At 47.4% G+C, this 20656-nt stretch overlaps 1 protein-coding gene across 34 annotated transcripts in view; it reads left to right on the forward strand.

Annotated features, from left to right (window-relative positions):
• Positions 1 to 20656, forward strand: part of LRRC27 (leucine rich repeat containing 27) — a 57194-nt gene that overhangs the window by 3949 nt on the left and 32589 nt on the right. For 11 of the 34 annotated variants that reach the window (XR_012418294.1, XR_012418295.1, XM_065521633.1 and 8 more), the window contains exons 3-6: positions 9345 to 9475; positions 10682 to 10784; positions 14916 to 14974; positions 17766 to 17938. Coding sequence is in view for 27 of the 34 variants with exons in the window: in XM_065521633.1 (XP_065377705.1) it covers positions 9345 to 9475; positions 10682 to 10784; positions 14916 to 14974; positions 17766 to 17938 (466 nt within the window). In the remaining 7 variants the exon portion in view is untranslated. Of the gene's footprint in view, positions 1 to 9128; positions 9211 to 9344; positions 9476 to 10681; positions 10785 to 14915; positions 14975 to 17765; positions 17939 to 20656 lie in introns of those variants that run through there. The other 23 variants (XR_012418296.1, XM_074003109.1, XM_074003097.1 and 20 more) reach the window with 4 other exon arrangements.

Raw genomic sequence — 20656 nt, forward strand, 5'->3', positions numbered from 1 at the left:
ACCCTGTAGCTCTCAGGACTCCAGCCCCTATTATAAGGGATGTCAGAATGGAGGCGACCATTCCTTTCCGTTTTCCCGAACCAGCTCTCTAGCCAATCAACTCTAGCCAATCATCAATTCCAGCATTTTCCACCAATTCGTTGGCTAAAGTTGTTAACTCTTGTAATGCTTTTGTGATGATTCCATCTGGGGCAGTATTGTTAGGAATGAAAGTGCAATGCTTTCCGCCCATTATGACGCGTACGGCCCCTTTCTCTGCCAAGATCATGTCTAGTGCAAGTCTGTTCTTCCATGCCATTTGGTTGGTGGCATCTAACTGGCCAGACACTTCTTTGAGAGCATCTTGAGTATAGGTGATGAATCTTTGTTGATTGTAATAGATGCAATTCATCAGTCTACATTTTTATTAATAGTTGACCACCAGAAGAGTGCTGATGCAAGCCCAGCAGCTGTGTGGTTTCGGGTCTTCGGTTCGTTAGGTGCTCCTTTAGGACTCCTACTGAGTCAATATAAATATTGGGATCAAAAGAATCTGCTAGATCTCTCTGACTTAGGTGGCCATGGGGGTTCTTGGGGATCTTATGGAATGCCAGGGTGAATGGAATGGCCAGTTGAACTGAGGCACAAGTCCCAGTCCATTTGGACAGTAACAGGTCACAGAGGTTCCTCTTCCCACTTACCACAAGACATCAGCCTGGGGTGTATGAAGAGCCGAGTAGTTGCCATTGTTTGACTCACCAGTAATGTTTAAGATGTGGGTACAAGTTGAGAGTTCTCCCACAGCCTTATTGAACTCTGCCCCCTGCCTAGAGAGGCAAGAGGAGTGGTTCGTATTCCCTATGGAGGATGAGGGGATTGCTCTCATGTCTGATTTTCACAAGGCGGGAATAGCAGTGATAGACTTTTGCAAATCTCATTTCCCCATGCATCCCTGTCCTGGTATAAAGCCAATATGCATTGCATTCCATCAGGATTGGTATCCAATCCTGGGGGAACTGGAACCACCTGTGCCTGAGGCTGCCCAGCAGAACATGCGTGACAGTAGCTCTTATTAAGAGCTAGTACCGAAAATCTGACCCATCAGGCCCAGGCATTGATATCCCCATATCCAGTCTCAGTTTCTAAAGTCTGCCTCAAATCTGTTACCTTCGTTATTTTTACTCTCTTAGGGCATTGTCCGGTGGGTTAAAGGAAGTAGTGGGACCGGGAGTTATAGTAATCCTGGGTAGGCTCGGGGTAGAGTTGGTGACGTGCCTGAAAGCTAACTGTTCCACGGGATCCCTTCCTGAGATACTTATTCCTGATCCATACCTCCAAGGTTCCTGGTCTAGAGTAGCTAGGGTATTTATGTTAATTAATATAGGATTGCACTCTAAATTTCTACAGTTAGGTGGTGTGGGGCTCTTATATAACTGTATTTTATTCTTTAAGGGTTTGGTTTTGGGAGAATGGCTCACCCAGCCTCAAAATTGGGTGGTCCACCAGACCTCATTCCAGCTAGCACAGGGCTTTCCCCGTAGCGACCTGTTTCAGGACATAGATATTTGTTTGCTCGTGACAGCTGCCTTTGGTTCCCTAAATTCCCACAAAGTAAGACTTGGCAGGCATCAAAACTTATGGTCTGGGAGGTGGAGGTTCTAGCTATATTGACTATTAGTTTGATTGGCTATTCTTCTACCAGGCTCCGTCCAATAATTGTGTACCGATTAATTCTAACTACGTCCACCCCAATGACAGAGCCTGCTCGTGGCTTCCTTCTAGGTTTTCCTCAGAGTTAGCTTAGGGGTTCCTTAGGAGATCTGTACACTTCCCATTTCCCCTTTCCCTTCCTTCCAGGAGTTCTTTTACCTGTCTCTTGACTGAGTGCCATGTGTCCACCCCTATCCACCTGTTCGTACGGCTGTCTCAGTGGTTAGGAGAGCTTGGTAGGGACCTTCCCAGCTTGGGCAGAGCTTCGCCAGGCCGGAAGTGGTGAACCGTGAACTCATGAGGCAGGGTTTGAGTCAGAAATCCTTTCAGCCGGAGGGATGACAGGGTGGAGGATATGGCCAGTGTATAATTTCTTAAAAATTCGTCTTTGGTTTTCATAGCAGGAAGGTCAGTAGTCCCACCTAAATCTGGGAGTCCATATAACAACTCGTAAGGGGACCGTCCCAGGCCTTTCCTCGGGGCTGTACTAATCCTCAGGAGTTGCTCTGGGGAGACATCTGGTCCAAGGCACTTTAGTTTCTAAGATTAGTAAATACGCTTTTGGAGAGTCCGATTCCTTTTTTCTGCTTTTCCAGAGGAAGCAGGGTGCCAAGGGGTGTGGTAACCCATCTAATGTACAAACCCTCCAGAATTCCCCTTAGCACCCTCGAGGTAAAGTGGCTCCCGTTGTCTGAATCAATATTTTCTACCAGGCCAAATCTGGGTATAATTTGTTGTGAGATTATTTTGGCCACATACGTGGTGGTGGCAGTTGGGAGGGGGAGGCCCCTACCCAGGTGGAGAGGTGGTTTACCATTGCCAGCAGATACTTTCGTCTCTCTATTGTGGGCATTTCTGTAAAATCTACTTGAAGGAGGTCTCCCTCTGGTAGTCTTTTGGTTTTTTTGGTTTTTTTTTTGAGATGGAGTCTCGCACTGTTGCCCCGACTGGAGTGCAGTGGTGCAATCTCAGCTCATTGCAACCTCCGCCTCCCGGGTTCAAGTGATTCTCCTGCCTCAGCCTCCCGAGTAGCTGGGATTACAGGCACCTGCCACCACGCCCAGCTAATTCTTTGTATTTTTAGTAAAGATGGAGTTTCACACTATGTTGGGCAGGCTGGTCTCAAACTCCTAACCTCATGATCCATCTGCCTCAGCCTCCCAAAGTGCTGGGATTACAGGCATGAGCCTCCGCACCCAGCTAGTAGTCGAACTACCTTTTTGTTTATTCTCTGGCAGGTCACACAACCCCCACACACTTGTTTAGCAGGTGTGTAAATCCCTATACACCCTTAATTCTTGAGTATTGCATCACACGTGGTCTTGGGACCCCAGTGACTTCCTTGTGCAGTATGGACATCAGTTCTCTCATTATGGGTTTATCATTTATCTCCCATCAGAGAGCACCCACCTCCCATCCTCAGTTTGAGTGGCCCCTATCTTGTTCTTTTTTCTTTTTTTTTTTTTTTTTTTTGAGACGGACTCTCGCTCTGTCGCCCAGGCTGGAGTGCAGTGGCCGGATCTCAGCTCACTGCAAGCTCCACCTCCCGGGTTCACGCCATTCTCCTGCCTCAGCCTCCTGAGTAGCTGGGACTACAGGCGCCTGCCACCTCGCCCGGCTAGTTTTTTTGTATTTTTTAGTAGAGACGGGGTTTCACCGTGTTAGCCAGGATGGTCTTGATCTCCTGACCTCGTGATCCGCCCGTCTTGGCCTCCCAAATTGCTGGGATTACAGGCTTGAGCCACCGCGCCCAGCCGAGTGGCCCCTATCTTGCCCAGCTCTTCCTCCTCTTTAGAAAATTGGGGTCTTAATACCACCTTAGGGATATCTGGATTAGGCTAAACAGTCTAACTTCTTACTTTAGAGAGGCTTGTTTAGAAGCTTCATCCACAAGCCTGTTCCCTACAGCTTCTATAGTGTTTCCTATCTGACAGCCGTTTACATGAACCATGGCTATCTCCGCTGGAGGCAGGATGCTTTCTAAAACTTGCTTGACCAGTTCCCCATGTACCAGTTTTTTCCCCTTACTATTTATCAGGCCCCACTCTGTCCAGATCCTTCCAAAGGTATGTCCTACTCCATAGGCGTATTTGGAATCACTATATATAGTGCCTTCTTGGTCTTCTAGGGGCTTTAGGGCCTGGTTGAGAGCATATTATTCACAGGTTTGTGCTGACCAGTTGTTGGGTAATCTACCTTTTTCACATGAGGATCGTTTGCATCAATGACAGCATAGCCATTGTGTCTTTTACCATTAGTCACTTGGGATGACCCATCCACAAACAGCCTCATTCCATCATGTAGGGGAGCTTCTCGAAGGTCTGGTGTGACTTTAGTTTGATATTCTATGATACCTAACAGTTACAGTCTGATGCCACCTTATTCTCCTGTCCTTTCAATAAGAAACTGACTGGATTCAAGCAAGTATCTGTTATTAAGACCAAATCATCTTTTTCTAGTAATAGGACTTCATATTTTAATGTCCAGGAATTAGTCAACCATCTCCCAGCTCTTTGATTTCATATATGCCTGACCTGATGTGGGGTGCTCCCTACCAGGGCCCAGTCGAAGGTCAGCTTCCAACCCTCCTCTGTCAGCAGGGCTGTGACAGCTACTGCTTGCACACATTCGGGCCACCTTCAAGGGACAGGATCAAGAAGCTTGGAGATAAAAACAACAGTTGCCTCTTCCCCGCCCCAGATTTGAGTGAACACCCCAAGGGCCACTCCCTGGCCTACTGTTATTAACAGATAACACATTTTCTTTAAAGATGGAAAGGCCAGGACTGGGACTGTAGCGAGAGCTTGCTTTAAATCCTCCACTGCCTTGATTTCTTCCAGGGACCATTGCAAAGGTTACTAGAAGGTTACTAGAAGTTTGTCTTCTAGTAACTTAAGATACAAAATCTTTGTTTTTTTGAGCATATGAGTCAATCCATAATCTACAGTAACCAGTTAAACCTAAAAATTTTTGGAGTTCTTTCTTTGTCTTAGGCAAGGGCAGACCCACTATTCCCAATACTCTTTCTGGGTTTATTCTCCGCTTCCCTTCACTAATTAGATGTCCTAAATATTTAACTTCTTTTTCTACAAATTGGAGTTTGTTCTTGGAGAAACAAGAACAAGCCCCTTTCCCCTAGGAAATTAAGCAACCCCATTTCCCCTAGGAAATCAAGCAAGCCCATTTCCCCTAGGAAATCAAGCAAGCTTGCGGTAGCTTCGGATACCTTGTTCCTCCTTTTCCCAGAAATTAGAAGAACATCCACATACTGTAATAACTGGGTTTCTCTGGAAGGTTGGAATTCCTCCAGGACTTTTTCTGAGACATGACCAAATAAGTCTGGGGCTTCCGTGAAACCTTTTGGCAGCACAGTCCAACAGTACTGCTGCTTTCTCCCAGTTACAGGGTTTTCCATTCAAAGGCAAAGAGGTCCCTACTCCTAGAGTCTAGGGGACGTGCCCGGAATGCGTCTTTCAGATCCACTACACCGAACCACTTACGTTAATGGGGTATTTTACTAAGAAGGGTGTAGGGGTGAGGCATCACAGGATGGTGAGTTTGTACAATTTGATTTATAGTTCTTAGATCTTACGCTAATCTGTAGGACCCATCCGGTTTCTTTACGGGGAGAATTGGAGTGTTGTATGGTGACATGCGGAGTTCCAGTAGTCCATCTTTAATTCATTCCTCTGTTACCGCTTGGAGACCCTTTCTCCCTTCAGTGGGTATGGGATATTGTTTCCTGCAATCTCTTTCTCTTTCTCCTGGATGTTTTAGTTCAATCTGTAAGGGTGTGATTTTTAATCCTCCCCGTTGCCTTCCTTAATCCACACAAGGGGATTACTTTCTTCCTCCTCTGTTAGAAGGCCCATCATTACTTTTATTTGTCCCTTCTCTATTCCTAATCCTAAACCTAATCTGACAATCAGGTCTTGACCAAGGGGGTTAGTTCCTGCTTCAGGAACATGTAAGAACAACCACTTAATTTGTTCTGATCCCAAGCTAATTAACATTTTCTTAAATACCGGAACCTGAAATCCCTCCCTCTTTACCCCGATACTGTTAACTTCTCCTTAGAGAGTTTTGCGCCCCTTGGCTGGTACACTGGGGAGAAGCAAGCCCCTCCAGTGTCGATCAAAGATGTCATTTCTTCCCCGTACGGACCACCAGGTTGTGAGAAACAAACTCACCCATCCAAACCCAAAGAATGGACTCAGAGACCCAGAGAACAGTGGAAATGCGACTTTTAATGACGGTTTTGCAAGATTGGGTGTCTGGTGGGCAGGCACACCCAGCAGGGTTACAACAAGCCATTTATCCCCTAGCGCGCAGGTCCTGCCCACCCAGTTCCTCATAGGCTGAGTACTGTGGGGGGTCACAGTCTTCCTGGATGTTGCCTATTGGTTGTTGGGTAGGGGCTGCAGGGTGCAGGTCCCACCCCCGCTTCCTCATAGGCTGAGTACTGTGGGGGGGGGGGTCACAGCCTTCCCGGACTTTACCTATTGGTTGTTGGGTAGGGGGTGTAGGGTGCAGGTCCCACCCCCGCTTCCTCATAGGCTGAGTACTGTGGGGGGGGGTCACAGTCTTCCCAAACTTCACCTATTGGTTGTTGGGTAGGGGGTGTAGAGTGCAGGTCCCTCCCCTGGTTCCTCATAGGCTGAGTACTGTGGTGGGGGGAGTCACAGCCTTCCTGGACTTCACCTATTGGTTGTTGGGTAGGGGCTGCAGGGTGCAGGTCCCACCCCCGCTTCCTCATAGGCTGAGTACTGTGGGGGTGACAGTCTTCCTGGATGTTGCATATTGGTTGTTGGGTAGGAGGTGTAGGGTGCAGGTTCCTCTCCTGGTTCCTCATAGGCTGAGTACTGTGGGGGGCGGGTCACAGCCTTCCCAGACTTCACCTATTGGTTGTTGGGTAGGGGGTGTAGGATGCAGGTCCCTCCCCTGGTTCCTCATAGGCTGAGTACTGTGGGGGGGGGGGTCACAGCTTTCCCAGACTTCACCTATTGGTTGTTGGGTAGGGGCTGCAGGGTGCAGGTCCCACCCCCGCTTCCTCATAGGCTGAGTACTGTGGGGGTGACAGTCTTCCTGGATGTTGCATATTGGTTGTTGGGTAGGAGGTGTAGGGTGCAGGTTCCTCTCCTGGTTCCTCATAGGCTGAGTACTGTGGGGGGCGGGTCACAGCCTTCCCAGACTTCACCTATTGGTTGTTGGGTAGGGGGTGTAGGATGCAGGTCCCTCCCCTGGTTCCTCATAGGCTGAGTACTGTGGGGGGGGGTCACAGCTTTCCCGGACTTCACCTATTGGTTGTTGGGTAGGGGCTGCAGGGTGAAGGTCCCGCCCCCGCTTCCTCATAGGGCGAGTACTGTGGGAGTCACAGTCTTCCTGGATGTTGTCTATTGGTTGTTGGGTAGGGGCTGTAGGGTGCAGGTTCCTCCCCCGCTTCCTCATAGGGTGAGTACTGTGGGGGGGTCACAGTCTTCCCGGACTTCACCTATTGGTTGTTGGGTAGGGGCTGCAGGGTGCAGGTCCCGCCTCCGGTTCCTCATAGGCTGAGTACTGTGGGGGGGGTCACAGCCTTCCTGGATGTTGCCTATTGGTTGTTGGGTAGGGGCTGTAGGGTGCAGGTTCCTCCCCTGGTTCCTCATAGGCTGAGTACTGTGGGGGGGGTCACAGCCTTCCTGGATGTTGCCTATTGGTTGTTGGGTAGGGGGTGTAGGGTGTAGGGTGCAGGTCCCGCCTCCGGTTCCTCATAGGCTGAGTACTGTGGGGGTCACAGTCTTCCTGGACGTCGCCTATTGGTTGTTGGGCAGGGGCTGTAGGTGTTTTCTTTGGGGTTGTCCTGATGCATTTTGTTGCGGCCCACAATGCATTGCAATCCCAGTCAGCTCAGGGGCTCTTCCAGTATTTGACTTATGACCTAAGTAGCTGGGCAGGCTGATAAGAACAGACAAAACAAGATATTTTTAGGCCAGTAAACTTTCATCTTAGACTAAACCTCTTTGGTTCGGGTGAGGGCAACTAAGGGGTGGGGGGTGCCGAGAAGCAGGCGTTGGCTATCCAAGCAGGGGCCTAGTACATCCTGTTTCTTCTGTAGTTTGCTGACCTAAGCCGATTCAAGGCACTTTGTCTTGGAAATGGACCACTGTATACATTATTTCCTTCAACCATAACCAGCTCCAAGTCGCAGGTGGTGCCTGCATTTCCAGAGGTGCTGGGGAGGAAGAAGAGTGTTAGCTTTCTGAGGGTCCTTTTACTGGCATTGAGGACGACGTGGTTTCAAAGCTGAGCACTGGAATCAGCTTGCCCTGGGAGGGAAAGGACAGGACCAAAAAGCGTAAAGCCACTCCTGCAGAGGCCCGAGAAAGGCAGCACGCGGAGGCATGCACATGCCTGTATGTGGGGGTTGCATGCCCGTGTACGTGGCGGTACACCCGGTGATCTGTGATCGCCAGGCTGCTTTCTGGAGACCGAGCCAGCTGCCAGCAAGCAGTGACTCCAGCAATTTCCTCACAGGGATAAGACACTGTTTCCAATGCCTTTATGAGAAGTGTGATTTTTCCAGTCAGTGTTTCTTCAGTTGGAATCTGTCAATGATTTGGATCAGGGACACGGTGTTGAAGGTGGAATGGGGAGGCACGGTGGCGCTCTGTGCAATATGCAGTGTGTGTTTCATAGAGAAGGCAACGTAATCACAGCAGCCAATCCACGCACTGCTCTTTAGTGCTGCCCACATTGCCCCGTCTCACAGATGAGGACACTGGAGCCCAGAGAGGTTCGGGAACTTGCTCAAGGTCACACAGCCAATAGATTTTGAAACGTAGATGTGAATCCAGGCAGTCTGGCTTCGAGATCATTGTTCTGAACAATGATCTGTTTCTACTCCCTCAGTCAATACGAATATAGATATAAATATGTATAATAATGTGAGTATAAACAACATAGCAGCACTAATGATGGTATTGTAAAATTAGCTATTATCCTCCCACACTGTGACTGTAAAATTATATATATGTTATATGCATTTTACACAGCTAAAATCAATGTGTATACATTTCATCTTCCACCTTCCCTTATTTATAATGACTTTAAAGCATCACTGAGTTGATGTGTCGATCTGCTTCTGAAATGATGCTTGCCGAGGTTATTTCTGTGTGCTGCTGATCGTAGACAGCACCACTGCAGACGCCTCTGTCCCTGTCTTTTAGTTTCCTGTTAATGGCTGAGTTGGGCTGAGTCCCCCAGACCAGACATGGTTCTGGCTATTTGCTCAGTAAACAGGCGGTTTCGGGGGCTGCCAAGGGCCAGGTGCTGCGGCAGGCACTGGAGAAAGGGCCGAGACACTGAGTGTGGAGCCCCAGGATTCAGACCGTGTCACAGGCTTTGGGATAGAAACAGTGATGTGCTTGGTCAGCAACAGAGTGCCGGCTCTTCAGGAAGCCAGTCCCCGCTCGGAAGGCCGCTGGAAGGAGCCCTGGTTCTTTTCTTTCTGATTCTCGTGTTTACTGTTTACATCTTTTGAGGGTAAGAGATTGGGTTTTTGTTTTTTGACGTAGTATACGTGGTTAGTAGTTCTTTTGGAAATGGATTTTGGGTATATCATGTTTTAAAAATTAGTTGGTTGACAAAACATTCTCTGATTCTCTTTTGCACGGAAGCAATTGCATCTGCAAAGGAACTCCCTGTGTGTGATTCCTCAAGATTTCTTTCAGTTGCTGCCGAACCTGACTTGGCTGGACCTCCGGTACAACAGAATTGAGGTGCTTCCTTCCGGGATCGGAGCCCACAGGTAAGTTGTTTATGCTTCCAGATTTTAAAATCATCCTTGTCCTTTACTCTTGATTGAATTTTTATTTCGGAATAGACACATTTAATAGTATTTTTAAATCCAGCTAAGAGGTGCGACAGTTGAATGTACCTGACATGCAGAACTCTAACTTGGGATATTTGGTGCCACAACAAATGCTGGTAGCCACAGTGTCTTTTTGCTGGGTGGCCGGTGTGATTTTTATCACAGCTGATTCCAGCTCTGACTCTCCTTGTATGAAGCTGCCTGAAAATCAGAAATACCTCTGACGAGTTAAACCAGCAACTTTGGCCAGGCGCGGTGGCTCACACGTGTAATCCCAGCACTTTGGGAGACTGAGGTGGGCAGATCACCTGAGGTCAGGAGATCAAGACCATCCTGGCCAACATGGCAAACCCTGTCTCTACTAAAAATATAGAAAAATTAGCCGGGCGTGGTGGCGGGCGCTTATAGTCCCAGCTACTCGGGAGGCTGAGGCAGGAGAATGGCGTGAACCCAGGAGGCAGAGCTTGCAGTGAGCGGAGATCGCGCCACCGCACTCCAGCCTGGATGACAGAGCGATACTCCATCTCAAAAAAAAAAGAAAAAAAAAAAAAAAATATATATATATATATATATAAAAATTAGCCAGGCATGGTGGTGGGTGCCTGTAATCCCAGCTCCTTGGGAGGTTGAGGGAAGAGAATTGCTTGAACCCAGGAGGCGGAGGTTGCAGTGAGCTGAGATCACACCACTGCACTCCAGTCTGGGCGACAGAGTAAGAGTCCGTCTCAAAAAAAATAAATAAACCAGCTCCTTTGCTCCTGAGGGCTCTTGTGTAACCCACATTGGTTCTTGGCATATAATGAGAAATTCTTCTCACTTAGGAAAACTGGGAGCACCCAGCCAAGCCCCGGGTGTCCTGCCCATCCCCACCACTTCCCTTCCCAGGGTTTCCTTGCATTCCCACTTGTGGACTTGTGGGGTGTAATCCTGCCCATGGTGGAAATGCCACACCTCCTTTCCCCTCCTCAGCCTGGCCCTTCCCCATCAGCCAGGAATCTCCTCTCACTGTGGAGACGTCCTTCTTTCCTGAGCCTTCTGCTTCTGTGTCCACATCCCTGGCACCGTGGCTTTTTCTCCTTCTGAAGCCATGATCGCCTTACCTCTTATTCTTTTCTTTTCTTTTTTTCTTTTTTTTTTTTTTAGATGGAGTCTCGCTCTCTCCCCCAGGCTGGAGTGCAGTGGCGTGATCTCAGCTCACTACAACCTCTGCCTCCTGGGTTCAGGCAATTCGGAACTGGAATTACAGGTGCGCGCCACCGTGCCCTGCTAAATTTTGTATTTTTAGTAGAAACAGGGTGTTGGGGTCCGTGCCGGGGGTGGTGGAGAATGAAAGAACACACAAAAGACAAAGACACACAGAGAACATGGCGGCCACACTCAGAGCCTCCGCCTCACTTTATTTATACTCCATAAACCCCACGTCAGCAGAAAGAATGCAATGCAAAACAAACTTTCTTTTCCCAGATGTAACCTTCTACTCAGTTCCTTGTTTCTATGCTCTTCCTTATCTGCCCGCCTTCTTGGCGCCTACGGGAGTTCATTAAAAGTTCAATTGGAGATACTGTCCTTGAGCCCTATCTATTCTCAGCATACTGTTTTCAAAGGCCCCTGCAACAGGGTTTTGCCATGTTGGCCAGGTTGGTCTCAAACTCCTGACCTCAAGTGATCTGCCTGCCTCGGCCTCCCAAAGTGCTGGGATGACAGGTGTGAGCCCCCACACCCAGCTGCCCGAACCTCTTTTGACCAGTGCTTCAGCCCTTCCTCTGATATGAGTGTGTCTGGGCACAGCCCTGAGGTGGGCATGTGCCTGGCAGGGGCAGGCTGGCAGGGAGGCCTATTTGGTGGGGGAAGTCTCTAAAGAGGGGCAGTGGGGCTCAGAGGCCAGGGTCTCTTTGTGAATTTTATTTTAGAAAGGAAGTCACAGAAGGGTTTGAGTAGAGAGGGTGGCATCAGACTTGGCTTATAGTCACTCTGTGAAGAGGGGGGCTCCAGGGCAAGGGTGGGGCAGGTCACCAGCTGGGGCCACAGCAGCAGCCCATGCAGGAGGGGCAGCCTGGGCATGGCTGGCCATGGCAGGGCTTTGGTGGGACTTCAGAGCTGGTGGGATGCGGGTGGGTGTGGGGCCACAAGAAGGAAAGGGGTGTCCAGGGCACCCCCAGTTCCTACATGAGGAATTGTGTCTCCCAAGAGCCATGGTGGCCTCTGTGGGACAGTAGAATAGAGGCTTGTAGGAGGCCCTTCACACCGGTTTTAAAAATGTTTTATAAGAAGTCAGTGTATTTTGCCACACGTAATAGAAGAGAACCACGCATCATTCACCCTTCAGGCTCTGCGAGGAAGCTACTTACCTAATGACAAGTGGTGTCTCAAGCAGGTGGAAACACACCCGGTGCATCTGCATGGGGCTCCTGGGGACTCCGGGGTCTGCAGGGCGGATCAGATGGACCTCGAGGAGAAGAATGTCCCGGGACTCAGCCGATGCATCTGCTGAGCCCGGCCAGCTGCTCGTGTTATGTGAGCTGCATGGGAGCTAGGTACTCTGGGCAGTTGTCCACCCTGTCCTCACGGCCTGGGGAGGTTTCTGAGCCTGTGGCTGAGAGTGCTTTGGGAAGGATTTCTTCTTCACGTGATCATCATCTTCTGGGTTTAGAATCACTGGGTGCTATTTTGTCCACAAATCATTTTAGCCTTACACAGTTCTGGAGAGTAAGTGCTACTCAGAGGATGTAAGTGCACTAAGACCTGTTCCCATAACTACTCGTCTTTTCCCTAAAATAAGTATATAGTCCTCAAAATTTGAAAATTCTTTGATTTTGCCAAAGCTGGCTACCTAATGTTTTTGAAGATACACTTTTATTTATGATTTGTAACCTATGATAACATTCCAATTAGATCAGCTACAGAGCTGAGACATATTACTCAGAAATGCAAAGTGATTATGGGCTTATTAAAGCCTTAAACCTCTCGAAACATAATTAAAACAGTGACGGTGTTAGCGTGCCCCCTTCTCAGCGTCTTGGATGTGTGAGCTTGCTAGCAGAGAGAAGATGTGGGAAGCGTGGATCAGTTCATTTACCTCCTTAGGCAAACAAGTCCAACTCAGCATTTACTTTTATATATTCATTTTAAAATCAATGAAATAAAAGAATCAGTGGGTACGCTTTGAATTATTGATAGTATTTAAGGAATTAACATTTATAAATTTGTCATTTAAAGTGTTTTCAGAATATTTTAATAATATTATTACATAAGGTAGAAAAACCCGTGCTGTACTTTCAGGTTAATAGTAAACATGCACCCCCTGCAATCCCTGTCAGGCAAAACCCAACCCAGCCCCACCCAGCAGCACCTGAGTGGCCAGAACCTTTCTGCCTTGACGAAGCCCTAGTGCTGGAGAAGCCGAGGGCATGGCGCTGCCCTTGCTGCCCTCCTCAGCATCTGGAGGCCTCTGTTCACCTTCCAGAGAGCAGATGCTGTTCTTGTTGGCTGGTTTTATACAAGCAAAATTCAGAGGGAGTAAACCAAAAACAATGAACTGAAAGAACCACATTGAAATAATCCACTTTTGTGCACTTCAAGAAAAGTTTACTTCATAAAGTTTATTCCTTAAAAACTTTAAGTAACAGCCGGGCACGGTGACTCATGCCTATAATCTCAGCACTTTGGGAGGCCGAGGTGGGCAGATCACAAGGTCAGGAGTTCAAGACCAGCCTGGCCAGCATGGTGAAACTCCATCTCTACTAAAAAAAAAAAGTATAAAAAAATTAGCCGGGCATGGAGGCATGTGCCTGTAGTCCCAGCTATTCGGGAGGCTGAGGCAGGAGAATTGCTTGAACCCGGCAGGCAGAGGTTTCAGTGAGCCAAGAGCACGCCACTCCACTCCAGCCTGGGCCACAGAGTGAGACTCCATCTCAAAAAAAAAAAAAAAAAAAAAAATTCAAATAACCAGGAAAATCCAAGAAAGTAAGTAGAAAGAAAATTGTCTAAACCTTAAATAATCTGATTTTCCTGTAGGGTAATAAAAAAATTAAACATAATTTAAATGAGGGTTGGGCATGGTGGCTTATACCTATAATCCCAGCACTTTGAGAGGCTGAGGCGGGAGGATCACTTGAGTCCAGGAGTTCAAAACTGGCTTGAGCAACATAGGAATACCCTGTGTTTACAAAAAATACCAACATTAGCCAGACATGGTGGCACACACCATTAGTCTCAGCTCAGCCAGACGTGGTGGCACACACCATTAGTCTCAGCTCAGCCAGGTGTGGTGGCACACACCATTAGTCTCAGCTCAGCCAGGCGTGGTGGCACACACCTATTAGTCTCAGCTCAGCCAGGTGTGGTGGCACACACCATTAGTCTCAGCTCAGCCAGGCGTGGTGGCACACACCTATTAGTCTCAGCTACCTGCGGGGGGCTGAGGCAGGAGGATTGCTTGAGCCCAGGAGGCAGAGGTTGCAGTGAGCAGAGGTTGCAGTGAGCCGAGATTATGTCACTGCACTCCATCCTGGGCAATAGAGTGGAGACCTTGTCTCAAAAAATAATCATAATTAACTGTGAAAACCAAGAAGCATAGTACAGTAAAAGGTACGAGATAGAGTTTAATAGAATATATGGATTTTTCTATCATTCAACTAGTAAATGTTTACATTCTTTCCTGTCTAAACAGACAGGCATCCATGAGATATTTTGGGCTGCATTTTGTAAGGATGTTACTAGGTGTTAAATGAAAGTGGGTGCCTTCCCGAAATGCTGCCTCAGCTGAGTTTCTTATGTAGAGGCTTCTCAGAGTCCCCAGTGTATGAATCATTCATCTCCAAGCAGGGCAGGATATACTGTGCAGCGGAAGTCTCTCAAGCAATTTTGGCCATAGAAAACTTTTTTCACAGAGCATCATAAAACACTGGGATTCCTCACAGCACATCTTAGGAAAGACTGGTTTACAGTGAGGTTGTAACTGGAAGGTATGAAAGCCTAAAATAGAGGTTCTGAACTGGGGAAGGTTTTGCCCCCAAGGAGACTGTCGGTAATGTCTGGAGACATTTGTGGTTGCCACACCTGGGGGTGGGTGGTACCTCTGGCATCTATTGGAGAAAGGCTGGAGGTGTACAATACCCTGCAAAGCAGGGACACCGCCACCCCTACAGACTGCCTGGTCCCGCGTGTCGGTGGAGCAGGGCTAGACCTGTGTTTATGTTTATGTCTATGTTTATGTTTGGCAGCAGACCATTTGTGTGTCCATGTTGTAAATTTAAGTGTATCTGTATTGAAGTTGCCCCTGAAAGAGAAGAAAAACGAAGAAACTTGATGGTATATTTTGGAGATAGTCATTTAATTCTCTGCTTTTTAAATTTTTTTGTTTTGTTTTGCTTTAAAGGCATTTGAAAACTCTGCTTTTAGAAAAAAATCCTATCAAAATGTTACCTGTGGAGCTGGGTAAGTAATAAAACAATAGAAAGATGATTTTAAAATGCTATCTTTTGAACTTACCAGACCTTGTAATGGAAGTATCAGGCATGACAAAGGAGGGTAAGCTAGATATTTTTAAAATCCTTCCTACTTCTAGGACTAAGAAAACGTAGCTCTCAAGAGCTGTTGATATAGCACGTACTGTTCGTATGGAGGTGTGACATGTGAGCCTTGTGTGAGGCACAGTCACACAGGTAAAGAAACCGAAGGCCCGGCACACACCTCTGCAGGCCCCGCGTGCTGTCTCCGCTGCATCTCGCTGGCCTTCCTGCGAAGTTTGACCCCTTACGTATGTTCCTAGGCCTCATCATGAGCACTTGTTTAGACCTCAGAAGCTAAACACTCAAAACCAAAGGCATACGCTAACAGACAAATCAAACAAGCATAAACTATCACAGAAGCAAGTTTTATGACTTTAAAATAACTAGCAGAAACAGTATACATTTGTCTGACTAGTAGCCCAGGAAAAATGTCTAAAATTCTGAAGGCATTTCTATTATGAACTTGAAAAGCATTTTGGAGGCCGGGCACGGTGGCTCAAGCCTGTAATCCCAGCACTTTGGGAGGCCGAGATGGGTGGATCACGAGGTCAGGAGATCGAGACCATCCTGGCTAACCCGGTGAAACCCCGTCTCTACTAAAAAATACAAAAAACTAGCCGGGAGTGGTGGCGGGCGCATGCAGTCCCAGCTACTCGGGAGGCTAAGGCAGGAGAATGGTGTAAACCCGGGAGGTGGAGCTTGCAGTGAGCTGAGATCCGGCCACTGCACTCCAGCCTGGGTGACAGAGCCAGACTCCGTCTCAAAAAACAAAACAAAACAGAAAAGCATTTTGGAGAACTAATTTATGAGTACTCGTTTATTGATAAGTCAGTTGCTACCATGTGGACAGTATAAAAACAGACACATATACACATGGTTACGTAAAAGTAAAAACATTAAGATTTTATAGCTTTGATTTTATTATTAGCCATGAATCGGGTAAAACTCACCAGTTTAAAAGAACAGTTGAGCCTGGGCGCGGTGGCTCAAGCCTGTAATCCCAGCACTTTGGGAGGCCGAGACGGGTGGATCACGAGGTCAGGAGATCGAGACTATCCTGGCTAACACGGTGAAACCCCGTCTCTACTAAAAAATACAAAAAACTAGCCGGGCGTGGTGGCGGGCGCCTGTAGTCCCGGCTACTCAGGAGGCTGAGGCAGGAGAATGGCGTAAACCAGGGAGGCGGAGCTTGCAGTGAGCTGAGATCTGGCCACTGCACTCCAGCCTGGGCAACAGAGCAAAACTCTGTCTCAAAAAAAAAAAGAAAGAAAGAACAGTTGAGACCATGCATAGTGGCTCATGCCTGTAATCTCAGCACCTTGGGGCGCCAAGGCGGGAGGATCCTCTGAAGCCAGGAGTTTGAAACCAGCCTGGGTAACACAGTGAGACCCCATCTCTACAAAAAGTAAAATAAAATAAAATTAGCCAGGTGCAGTAGTGTGTGCCTGTGTTCATAGGTACTTAGGAGGCTGAGGGGGGAGGCTAACTTGAGCCCAGGACTTCAAGGCTGCAGTGAGCTCTGATTGCACCACTGTACTCCAACCTGGATGACAGGGTGAGACCCTCTCCCTAAAAAAACAAACAAACAAAAAAAAACACAAAAGAACAGTTGGGTTAAATTGTGCCTTTGTAAATGGAACAAGTTATGGCTGGAACCCTTACACAGGTTTAGAGAAAACAGAATAACAAATTTATACCTCAAAGAACAGAGAGAATTTAAGCTTTTTAAAGAAGGAGTTTGGGTGTGTTTGAATACTAAAAATGGATGACAAGATAATACAAAGTCACTTGCCACAGGATTTGATAAGTAAACTAATTTCATTTAGATAGGCAGCTTCTAGTTTAGTCTCTGTTTTCCAACTGGACCATGGAGCTCAGGGCAGAGCCCATTAACGGACAGGGCCAATAAAGCATCTGCAGTTTTTAGATCCTAATACTTACCCTATGTGAAAAGCAAGCTCAACTGAAAGGCAGAACAAATACCCCAAATCTAAGCATCCGTCTTTCACACTGAACCCTGGCTCCCCCAAACTGGGAAACTCCACAGGACTAGGGCCCCTGCAGTGCTTCCCCAGTGCTCCTCATTCCAAGGACTTCACCCCGAGCCTGGGGAGTGACCCAGCCCCCATCAGCCCACTGCCCACCATGGGAGCCTTATCTCTCAGTGGCCATCATTTCCACAGCCTCCAAGTGTTCAAATAATTTCCATTTTTAGTGACATTTCACATTTGTGGAGCCCTTGTATTTTGTTTTCTTCTAATTAAACACGATTTTCTTCATTCGCTTGAACATATTTAAATGGCTACTTTGAAGTCTTTGTTAAACCCAACATCTGGGCCTCCTCGAAGACAGTTTCCATTGTCTGCTCTTTTCCTGCGTGTAGGGTACCTTTTCCTTTTCTTTGCATGTCTTGTAGTTTTATGTTGAAAATGGGCATTTTAGATAATATAGCAACTTCGTATTCTGAATTTTACAGAATTGTGATGGTGGTTGTGGCTGCTTCTGTTTGTTTGATTTTATTTATTTGTTTTTTGGTAACTATCCTGGTCTTAATTTGTAGAATCTGTCTCCTGCAGAGTTACCTTTAAAGCAGATCTTAGACTCTGTTAACATCATTGTACCCCAAATACTGAGTAGAATCATATTTTAAAATGTGAAAAGTTACTATTATTTGTTCCTCATTTTCATTTCAAGAATGGTATATAAAATGCTGGCAGTTTTTTTTTCTCCACTGCAGGGAGTGTAACCACACTGAAAGCACTGAACTTAAGACACTGCCCTCTGGAATTCCCTCCGCAGCTCATTGTGCAGAAGGGATTGGTGGCTATCCAGCACTTCCTGCGGATGTGGGCAGTAGAACACTCTCTCCCCAGAAACCCAGCTTCTCAAGGTTCGTAGGAGGTGATTTACGACAAATCACATTAACGTTGAAGTTACAGCTTTTTAAAATCAGGTTAGAACCTGTCTTCTCTTCAGTAACATCCCGAGACGTACAGGAGCCATGCGTCCTCTGCTGAGTTGACACAGTGTACACTGATCTCAGGCCGACTCAGTCATCTCTGTGTCTTTTCCTTGGTTCTGTAAATCTGGGCACATTATGGATCCTGTCTTGAGTGGATTTTGGTAGAATTTTATTGTGATCGATCAAATGAAACAGTTATCACCTCCAAGCCACCCCCAGGCAGCTGCTTCAGGAATGACTCGATGCTCCATTAGACACTCGACTCTCCATTAGACAGTGATTTTAAAATAAGCACAATGGAATGGTCCTCCTTCCTAGCGAGGTACAAGGAAATTGGCAGGAAAATGGCCCTGTAGACACGTTTTATCTAATCACCTCGTCGGTGGGTGCTCACTAACCTGTTCCATTCTTTCAACATACTGACCAGCCAGGTATTTTCAGATGCTCATGATGTGTTCTGGTCTTGAGTATGCATTGTGGTTACACTTGGAAAAAGCAAAGTTAAATGGTGATAAAGGAGAATCATAATGAAGGCTCGCCAAAAAAGTGCATATTCTGAAATATTTTCAGAATATTTAAAATTTTACTATTTGTGATGTACTTTGATACTTAAGAAAAATGCATATGTTTGGAACAATTAGCCGAGATAATTATATATATGTTGTAATTGAATTGTGTAAATAATTAGGTCTTTGTAAATAACTGACCTTGCACTTTTGACCCAGATGGCCTCTATTTGGAAATTATTTTAAATGATTAAGAATCAGCAGTTGGCCCTGTGCTTGCTGAGTTGTTTGTAAACATATTTTAACCAGGTTGTAGTGTCCTCCGTTGGTGCATCGCACTGAAGCCGCCTGGCTCTGGCACCCTTGACCCTGACGCTGCCAAGATGTTGTGATAAGAATAGAAAAAGAAAATTAGCCGCTGGACTGGAAGTGTGGAGGGCACTGGGCACCTGGCAGGAGTGGTGACAAGTAGCTGAGGGCATGGGGTGGCAGAGGAGAGGTAGGACCCGGACCTGGAGACAGCCGGGACAAGGATGGAGGGGCAGAACCGTCAGGCACAGCCGGAGCCAGGACGTAGGGGGCTCAGGGGACACAGGCTCCGCTGGAGGATCAGGATAAAAAAGAGAAGTTGAAGGTTCATTCTGATTGAAGGAGACTAAAGGAATAGGAAACTGGATGTGATGCTTCATCCTAAATTGGATCCTGGGCCAGGACAAATATGATACAGGACATTACTGGAACAGTATGAAGGCGTGAGGAAGGCCAGCCAGTGAATGACAGAAGTCAGCGATGGGACGCTTCTGGTTGGTGAATCGCTATGGTGATGTGTGAGTGTCTCCATCTGAGGGTGGAAGGGCAGGATGTCTGAAGTTACGCTTGAGTGTTTGAGGACATGCAGGAGCACCCCCAGACAGAGAGGTAGGGGCGGGCAGGCTCGCGGGGGCAGACAGCCTCGGGGGCCAGGCAGCAGCGGCTGCTGAGGGAGTGCAGGGCCCACCAACTTCTCAGCAGAGTTCTTGCAACTTTTCTGTAAGTTTGAAAAAAATACATTAAGTGACTGGTCAAAAATAAATATTTTCTAACTCTTCTCTATTAGTTTTTAGGGCCACCTGGAGTGATTTTTCAGCTACTATGTACATTTTTAGCACTTTGCCCTTTCAATTACTTTAAAACCTCTTTTTGCTGGCCGGGCGCGGTGGCTCACACCTGTAATCCCAGCACTTTGGGAGGCTGAGGTGGGCGGATCATGAGGTCAGGAGATCGAGACTATCCTGGCTAACACAGTGAAACTCCATCTCTACTAAAATACAAAAAATTAGCCGGGCGTGGTGGCGGGCGCCTGTAGTCCCAGCTACTCAGGAGACTGAGGCAGGAGAATGGCGTGAACCTGTGAGGCGGAGCTTGCAGTGAGCCAAGATGGTGCCACTGCACTCCAGCCTGGGTGACAGAGCGAGATTCCATCTTTAAAAAAAAAAAAAAGAAAAAAAAAGTCTTTTTGCTGGTATCCCATTTTTCCTGTCTGCTTACATTTTCATGAATTTCAGATTTGTCTCTGGCCCCAACCGCAGGCAGATTGTTCAAATATGCATGTTTCTAGTCACTTGTGCCCCAGGGGAAATTTTACAGCTTCTTAGGACGTTTTGAAGCATGTTTGCCCATTTTTTAAAACTTTTCCTTTCAAACTTAAGACCCTGAGCATGCAGCAGTCAGGAGTGTCTGGCAGCCAGGGGCGTGATGTCCATGCACCTGTGTCCACTGCCATGGCCACCTGGGGTCTCACTCAGCCTTCAGGTCGTGATGGGCACGTGCTGGGAGAAGACTGGCCACTAGGTCCCAGTGGCTCCCGAAGTGCCTGGAGCACCTCCCTGAAGTCATGTTTTGAGAAAGTCAACAAAAGCATCACCAAACAAGAAAAGCAGGCGTAATGGGCTAAACATTACTTAGAAATAAAGATTCTAAGTGATCTGAGGGGAAGCAGAAATGTTGATTAAATGTGGTGAGGTTACCCTGTGTACACATACAAAAAGTCCCTGCAAAGTTGTGAGGCCTATGTGGGAAGGTCACGCGTGTCCGGCGGGCCTGCGTGGGAGGGTCAGGGGCGCCCGGCGGGGCCTGCGTGGGAGGGTCAGGGGCGCCCGGC

This window comes from Macaca fascicularis, chromosome 9 (genome assembly GCF_037993035.2).
Source record: "Macaca fascicularis isolate 582-1 chromosome 9, T2T-MFA8v1.1".
In the NCBI taxonomy this organism is placed as follows: Eukaryota; Metazoa; Chordata; class Mammalia; order Primates; family Cercopithecidae; genus Macaca; species Macaca fascicularis.